The following is an 8,403-nucleotide window of genomic DNA, read 5'->3' as shown; positions in this document are numbered from 1 at the left end:
GTTGTTGTTGTTTTTTGCCTCATGGCTCTGTTTGCTAAGCTTTTTGCATTTTTTAAATTTAAATGGTTAATTTTTTAAGTTATAAAAACCACCAAAAAACCCCCACCTACTTGTTCTTAAAAATAACAAGGTATATTTACAAGTAAAGTCACCAAGAAATATTTATTGATTTATTGAGCACCTGCTGTATGGCCAGCACTGGGTGGTGGGGGGGGGGGGGGGAGACAGGCTGTGAAGGACACAGAGCAATACAGGACGTGGCCTCTGCCCTTGAGATGTGCACAGTCTAGGAAAAGACAGGAGAACCAGGACACAAGGGGAGGCAGAGAGAACAGTCCGGGCCAGGTGTTACAGGAGCTGAAAGGCGTTTGGAGCAGACCCACGAAGTGCTTCAGTCCCTCTAGAGGCCCAATGTTCAGTGTCAGGAAAGATAACTCACAACTCCCAGGCCCATATTAGCCCACTTGGCAAACCCAATCCACAGCCTCTGCTCCCACCATTTAAAACACCTGACTCCTTGATCAGTTGCTATTCAAAGTGCGATGACATGGGGGAGGGGTGGAGCAGGTGGGAAAGGCCCTTGGATGAGTTCCATGGGCTGGTGTCATGCTCTTCCTCCCAGAAAAATCTGCTCCCCCCACCTATGTGCCGCTATCACAGACAGAGCCCCACTCACGGAGGCCTGTCCGACCACCCAGGACTCATACCCCCAGAGCTGAGAGGAGGGGATGCTTGCTGCTCCAGCTGCCTGAGGTAGAACCGGGGAACCTGCTTCTAGTGTGCCCCTCCCTTCCAGTCAACTGCGCTGGGGGACGAGCCCCACAGAGCAGCTACCCAGGGCTGAGAGGGGACCAGAGGGAAAGGATGTGGAGGAGGGAGAGGAGCAGAGGGGACTTGAGAGCCCAGCTGGAAAAGAGGGGAACCTAAGGCTCCTAGAAAAGTCCCAGGGAAGCCAACAGGGTGGCAGCCACCCCTGTGGGCAGAAGGGGGGCATGAGGGGAGGTGGACTTTGCTACAGGACCCTACCTGCCCCGTGCCGTCACAGGAAAGAGTCAGTATCAAGGGGCAGGAGGGTGCCAGTCCCCCACTCTGCTCCAGGCTGTGCCCACTTCAAGGTCACCATGCCCAACCTTAGAGGAAGCGAGGGGACTCCCAAGTTTGGATTATGTCCTCACTCCACTGGGTCCTCTTCAAAGTGCTATCTTTTTACTTCTCAAATTATAAGGAATTCAGTTCTGAGAATGAAGGACAGGAGTGGAATTTCACACTGTCCATGAGACAGTGACCAGAGGGAAAAAGACCCCTCCAGAAAGCACCACCCAACAGGTGAGGGTCATGCTGGCCCCACCTGACCTCAGGGAGGAAAGAAGTAGAGCATAGAATGAGGAGGTTTTAAATAAAAGTTTGCATAATAAAAATATCTGGGCAATCTATGAGTGTATCATTCTGCCGTCTAATGTTTTCTTTAAATAATTCTAATGCCAGCTGCTGGCAGGGGAGGGAGGGTGGTGACAAGCAGACTATGTACATGAGGAGGAGTTTAAATTAAAACAGACATAATAATTAAGACACACAAACTGTAGGACTAAGGCGGAAAGATGTAGAATGGGCTTGCGGGGAGCCCATGTTTCCGGGAGCGAGAGGCTTCCAGCTGGCGGGTTAGGGCTTCCTCTTGGACAAGATCAGCCGGCGTTTGGAGTGATAGAAATCTAAGGAAAGAGAGCATAAGTTAGCCAGGCCAGGAGGAAGAGGGTGCAGAGAGCTGCCCAACTGAGGCAAACTGTGGGGGGGCCGGGACCCCTCCCTCAGGCCAAAGGGACACATTGCCAAGTACAGGGAAGAACTCTGGCAACTGCCACCCTATCTCCCAGGGTGTCTACAGAGCAACCCACTGCACAGACATGACTGATCCCACGATCCCTGCATCCCTGGGCCTGCTCTAACCCACACTGCCCAGTACTGTAGCCACCAGTCCTAGGTGGTTATTTAAATTAACTAAAATAAAGTGAAATGAAAAATTCACTTTCTTAGTCACACTAGCCACACGTCAAGTACTCAGGAAGTCTCTGTGGCTGGTGGCACCATGTCATTGCATCACCGCGGAAGTCTGTTGGACAGCACTGCTCTAGGGATGACCATCAGACCATCCGTGGAAGTGTTCTGCGCAATGTCAGGGCCATATGGACGTCAGCGGTTACTATTATCCTTATTGTTAGTTCTGACCCCGCTGCAAATTTGCTGTGGGACTCTTGGCTGCGTCTCACCAAGCCTCAGCTGTAAAATGAGGTAAACACTAGTATGCTACTCCAAGGATTAAATGAAACGCTCTCTACAAAGGTTTTGGTCATGGGCCTGGCCTAGTGTGTGCTCAATGTCAGCATCACTCATTCATTATTTATCAAGCACCTATGATGTGCCAGGCACCATTCTAGGTTGGGATTCAGTGATGAGCAAGACATATATAGAGCCCTTTCCCGTGGAGATAATATCCTATGGGGGAGATGGGCAATATCAACATAAGGAAGTAGCTGTTGAGGGTAAGAAGTACCAAAATGAACAAAATAGGCAGGGCAGATGGACAGGAAGTGTGCGTGCGTGTGTGTGCGCGGGCATGCATGTGTGTGTGTGTGGTGAGGGAAGGGGAGTTAAGTTTGGATAGGGCAGCCAGGAAATCATTATCATTAGTTTTCTCTTCATTGCAAATTCACTGTGTGACATTAGGAAAATTACTCTACCTCTCTGAACCTTGTTTCCTTGCCTATAACAGGGTGGCAGGAATGTCATATGGATTGCTGTAAGGACTAAATGAAATCCACCTAAGAAACTTAGTGAAGGGCTTGGCATTTAATAAATGTTCCCAATAAATGATAGCTAGTTGGTCTTGGCTGCAGACTGACTGTGTGACCTCAAGTAAGTCACTTCCCCTCTCTGGGCTTGTTTCCTCCTTATAATGAGCAAGTGGACGAGACAGGTCAGCCCTGGCACCATGAATTATGAGTCTTGGTCCCTTGCAGTGTCACTCCCTGTATTTGTCCTCACCTGTCATGCTGGTCTGCCGCCGCTTTCGGCCCTGAGAAGTGCTAGGTCCACCTGGGGACACCTCAGGCCTCTCAGGGGAGTGAGGCACAAGGGTACAGGACAGTGACAGGTCCAGGTGGTCCTCCTGAGCTGTCCCCTGCAGCAGGGCAGGTGAGCTGCTGGGCCGCCTGCCTCCTCCCAGGTTGTCCTGGATCCCCCGAGGCCCTGCAGACAGGTAGCCCTTGGGCAGGCCCGGGCCCCACACACGCTCCCAGGTGAAGTCACCCTCCAGCGGCGTCTCAGTGACAAAGTCGAAGTTCCATCGCTCACACGCCTCCTGCACGCAGCTGGCCATTAGCGCATCACAGTCTCGACGCAGCTGCTCACTGTCCACTGGGCCGAAGAGGCGACGGCAGACCTTGCTGCCACGGGGGATCGGACGGGGATCACGGGACGGCTCGGACATGGTGCCTGCTGCTGAGACACAAGAAAGGCCTTGTCACTTGGGAAATTGGGTCCTCTTACCAGGTCCTGCTCAGGTGAGGTCTTCCTGCTAGAATAGGAGGTGAGGGTGTCCTTCCACCATCTCTTTCCCATGGGGCCCCCAATCTCCCACCAACAAACACTGGGTGGGGCAGAGCTCAGCCAGCATGGCACCCCAGGATGACTGAGAGAGCGGGAAGCTGAAGGGCAAACTTATGTCAACAGTTTATTGCAATAGCAGGGATCAGGGGTCTGTTTACCACCCGGTTTTATCAGCTAAAATCAATTTACTTTCCCGCCCCTGAGGTGTCCCTCATGGGTGTGAATGCCCCAAGTACGTGCGAATTGTGAGTCCAGCAGTTTCCCAGCCTTGGCCAGGAGGTCAGTTCCCAAATGCATGGACAGGCTGACAGCTCCTCTAGCCTCCTGAATCCCCTGCCCAGATGCCTGTGTGCAGTAACCCTGCTCTAACACAAGTACCCTAGACTTTGGGATAAAAAACACCTGGGATCTAGGCTGACCTTTGCTGCTTACTATCTAAACTCTACAAAGTCACTTAATGTTTCTGGGCCTCAGTTCTTCATCTGTATAATGGGGCTTTGTGAAAGCTTAAAGAGCATGGCTGTTGAAATACGATGGAGCAATCGGTCAGGAGTCCCTCTAGGCAAGGCAGGCGGAACAGAGCTAACAGTCTGTACCTTGTGGTTAGGAGCCAAGGCTCTGGAGCAAGACTGCCCGGGTGGAATCCAGGCTCTGCTGGCTGACACTGGACAGGTGGCTTAGCTTCTCTGGCCTCTATTTTCCTCATGTGTAAAGGGAGGCAACAGTAGATGTCCCAGAGGACAGATGGGAGGATTAACTGAGTGGGGAATGTGCTGAGACCAGCACCTGGTATATAGAAGTGCTTGGAAAACAGAAGTATTATTGTTCCTCTCTGCCTTCAGTTCTGGCTGAGACTCCCCAAGCCTCCCCGCCACCCCGCAGGCCACCACCTCCTAGTCAGACAGTAGCTGACAGGTGCTGTAGACTAAGCCTTTCACAAGGATGTCATCAGGCCAGTGGCCTGGGGCTGAGGAGGAGCTGGGCAGGGCAGGGCAGAGCCTTGATTTCTCCCAGGCTGAACCACTTCCTGCCAGACCCACCAGGTGATCTGAAGTCTAGACAGCCTTGAAGGCCCTGCCCCATGTTGCCTGCATCCAACGAACCTGTTTTACAGGCGAAGAAAATCAAAGGTGGCTGGTCTACTCAGTCCCTCTCTTCCCTCTTCAGGAGAGGGAAAGCCAGGTGAGCACTGGCTCCCACCTGCCCTGCTCTTGCCTGACTCCAGCGCCGAGCTGAGTGGCTGCGTGACATCAGCAGGGACTAGGTTTTCCTGGGGACAAGTCCTGATTTGCAGGTCTGAGGGTGAAAGCTCTGCTGAAGGACGTCCTGGGGCAGGAAGCTCTGGAGCTCTGACACACCTACCGCTCCGCTCACGACGAGTGCAGCTCGGGTCTCAGCTGATAGGGGACGAGGGGAGGCACTAGGTGACCTCAGGCCAAGTTTAAAGGGCAGGATTTTGAACACGATACTTGCCCCCAAACCATACAGCTAAAAAAATGTCAAAGGTCACTGCCCCCTGGAGAAGTTATACAGTGCAGAGCCTTCAAATAACCTTTGCCCATTGTCTCTGGGGCAAGGATTGAAATATATTTATATATTTTTATGGGCCAGGAATATTCTAAGAAGTTCATAAATATTAATTTTCCTTTAAAAATAGATGTATTAGCTCTTTTTTACAGAAGCAGTAACCAAGGCTCAGAGAAGTTAAGTAACTTTCCCAAGGTCACACAGCTCACACATAGCACACCCAGGATTTGAACCCAGGACTGTTTGTCCTGAGTTGTGTGCTCTGGTGTGGAACCCTACTCCCTCACTAATGTTGAGGTTTCTTACGCAGAAAATCCCATCAGAATCACTTGAAGAGCTTTTACAAAAATGTAGGTCAGTAAGCCCTTCCCTCCCCAGACCAATTAATTCAAAATTTAGTGGGATTTAAGCAAGTATTTGGCAGTTTCCCAGATGGGCGCACAAGAGAGAACACACAGGATGCTGAAACGGACAGTCTAGGTCTCAGTGCCTTGGAGCAGGAGGAGGAGCTCCCTTAGGGCTCTATCAGGAAGCTGAATGTTCCTTGGCTTCTGGGAGCTGAAGATAGGACCAGAATCCAGGCAGGGACCCTCTCTCCTTCTCCCACCCCTTCCCTTACAACTCTCATAGGGGCCCCATCAAAATCTGCTCTGGCGCCCATTATCATAACTCCCAGCTCAGAGGGACTCACAAACACAAACCTTTGTTTCACAAACCAGTAATTGACAATACTTTTCTTCGTTGGCCTTAGTGCCTTAGACTTCAACCAATTTTAATTCCCAAGTAAATATTAAGCACTCAGCAAACACTGTTGAACCAATGGGGTACTCTTTTTAGGGGCCGTTAGAGGGTAGAGTGAGGGTGGGGGTAGCGACCTGGGATAATCCCGGGAGTAGCCGCGGGAAGGAAGGCGGGTGAAATCGCATTCCGCGGGAAGGCATGTGTGATGTTCGCTTTGGGGCCGGGAGGGGTCGCTCGTCTCCAGGAAATCACGCGCGTGTGGGAGGTGCGAGGGCAGAGGCTTGGTCAGCAGGAGCGAACGGTGATGAGTCAGTTTCCTGCAAAGTGCGCCCTGCCCGCCAAAACTTAGCTTCCACTCAGGCTGCGCGTCATTCTCAGCTGGGAAAGGAGGGGGACGGGAGGGGACCACGGGCCGCGAACACGTCACGCTGACCCAGCCAAGCTTCCGAAACCCCCTCCACTGTTGGGAAACCGCGAACTGTCGCGCCATCGCTGTCTCACACACACACACACACACACACACACACACACACACACTCACTCTCTCTCTCTCTCTCTCTCTCTCTCTCTCTCTCTCTCTCTCTCTCTCTCTCTCTCTCTCTCTCTCTCTCTCTCTCTCTCTCATGCACGCGCACACACACGCACACAGGCGCGCAGTGATCTAGTCCCTCCACCTTATCTCCACGCCCAAAGCAGGGGATGAGTCAGATCCCTAGAAAATAAAAATAGACGGGAGCAAAAAAAAAACAAAACCGCTCGAAAGTCCTCCCCGAAACGCGACGCGGAGGGAGGGCGCTGCCTGGACACCGTGAAGTGCCCAACCCTGTTCCAAGATTCTTTTCCGCCGTTGGGCGAAGTGTCCCCAGCGGGTCCCGGCCTGGGCGGCGGCACCCGAAGGGCGAATCGCCCCCCTGCTTGGCTCAGCCCTGCCGCCCTGGGAGAGGGAACTCTGGCCGAGGTCCGGGACGCCCCAGCGCCCGATAAAGAGGACCGAGCGGCGTCGCGCCCCGGGAAGCCTCGCCCCTCCAAGTTTCGACACACCCCGCCTCCCACCCGGGCGTGGACCGCACGCCCAGTCTCCCCGCAGAGCTGGGCTCCGTTCCGCCCAGCAGAGAGCCACCCCGTCGCGAGCGCCGGCGGGGCCGGGGTCTACGGGCCGCGGAGACAGAGAGGCGGGCGGGCGCCCTCGCTCCCCGCACTGACAGGCTGCGGTGAACCCACCCGGCGCGCGGCCGCGGCTCCGGGTCCGCAGGGCAGGGACCGGACACCCGGTGCTGGACCTCCCGGAGTCCTGGCTTCCCCGGGAACACTTTGTGCCAGCCAAATAGGTCACTGTGCTGATGGGGGCGGGGGCGTTGACAGACTTCGGAGGGGCAAAGAAGGGGACTTCGGGGGCGCAACTGCCCCGCGGCTCCGGCTGTGTTCTCGGGGGTCTCCTTGTCACCCTGATTCACCTCCTCGCTGGCCCTTAAGGGACATGCCCCGACTCGTCCCCAAGCTGGAGACACAGCCCGCGCTGACCTCAACGCCCAGCCCGGCGGCCGACACTCCGGCGTCGGGGACGCAGACCTCAGAGATCAGGGCAGGGGCACACCGGAGGGGCGCACCCGAGGGGCGCCGGGGACTGGGTCCCTGATGAACCTCCTGCTGCGCTGGGTGCTCCTGCCCCTGCCGGCCCTCAGCCGACAGAGGCTTCATCCCCACGCCGCGAGCCGGCCGCGCCCCGTGCACGCCCTCCTCGCCCCGGCGGAGTTTCAAGGGGAGGGGAGGGGAGAGCGGCAACGCGCCCCTCCGACGCAAGTGCCTCTGTGCGCCGAGCCTCCGGCACATCCCGCCTCCCGTCCTACGCGCACTTCCACACACCCGTGTAAGCAAAACCGAGACCCGCGCACGTCGTTCACCTGCGGGACACAGCACGCACACTGGACACACACGCCCGCGCACCCGTTGGAGGACGGGCGCGCGCGGACACAGGCTCCCAGCCGCCCGCGCGGGCGGGGTCCGCTCCGGCTCGACCCCGCTCCCTCACCTCTGCGGGTCTCCGCGTCTCGGTGAATCGCGACCGGCTCCGGATCTCCAAGCCACCGACTCGGGCAGCAGCTCGCAGCTCACAGCTCAGTGGCTGCCGCTGGTCGGCCCTTTTATAGCGGTGACTGCAGGAGGCGGGACTGGTTGCTTTGCTCACAGAGCCTGGAACCGCCCTCGGCTGAGACACCCGCGCGTCCTCGTCCTCCTAGTCCTCGTCCTCATCCTCGTCCCCGAAGACGCTCCCCATCCTCTCGTCCTCCGATTCCCTCTGCCCAGCACCCAGCGCTCGCGGGCTCTGCTCTTGACCATTTTCCCTGCGAACTGAGCGCCAAATGTGGAGGTTTTTCGGGCTGGGGAGTGAGTTGGCACACACCAGGAGGGACGGCACTATTAAGATAAGCCATTTTCTGGCCCTGAAAAGATCACAAGGAGTGACATTAATAGTAAATAAAAATCCACAAATAATAACAATAATGCGTCTCACTTTTCAATTCCCAGAAAGCC

The 8,403-nt window shown here is 55.3% G+C and overlaps 1 protein-coding gene across 2 annotated transcripts; it reads right to left on the bottom strand.

Moving 5' to 3' along the window:
• Positions 1 to 1,435: 1,435 nt before the first annotated feature.
• CDKN1A (cyclin dependent kinase inhibitor 1A) lies at positions 1,436 to 7,992 on the bottom strand. 2 transcript variants are annotated; one of them, XM_045844212.1, is made up of 3 exons: positions 7,901 to 7,992; positions 3,040 to 3,495; positions 1,436 to 1,709 (listed from the first exon to the last, which is right to left on the bottom strand). In XM_045844212.1, the coding sequence occupies exons 2-3, from the start codon at positions 3,482 to 3,484 to the stop codon at positions 1,660 to 1,662; spliced, it is 495 nt and encodes a 164-aa protein (XP_045700168.1). In that variant the 5' UTR covers positions 3,485 to 3,495; positions 7,901 to 7,992; the 3' UTR covers positions 1,436 to 1,659. The 2 variants fall into 2 exon arrangements, with proteins under 2 accessions (XP_045700168.1, XP_045700167.1); XM_045844211.1 differs by having other exon boundaries at positions 3,040 to 3,492.
• Between the last annotated feature and the right edge of the window lie 411 nt (positions 7,993 to 8,403).

This window comes from Phyllostomus hastatus, unplaced genomic scaffold (assembly GCF_019186645.2).
Source record: "Phyllostomus hastatus isolate PE091 unplaced genomic scaffold, TTU_PhHast_1.1 phas_contig_40, whole genome shotgun sequence".
NCBI lineage: Eukaryota > Metazoa > Chordata > Mammalia > Chiroptera > Phyllostomidae > Phyllostomus > Phyllostomus hastatus.
The sequence above is the reverse complement of the archived record's forward strand: the minus strand, read 5'-3'. Positions and strand labels throughout refer to the sequence as shown.

Bases quoted from the DNA above. Each gene is read 5' to 3' on its own strand.
- CDKN1A (XM_045844212.1), bottom strand. From the start codon at position 3,484: ATGTCCGAGCCGTCCCGTGATCCCCGTCCGATCCCCCGTGGCAGCAAG. The intron at 1,710-3,039 runs GTGAGGACAAAT...CTCTTTCCTTAG, and splicing joins GCGGCAGACCAGCATGACAG to ATTTCTATCACTCCAAACGC.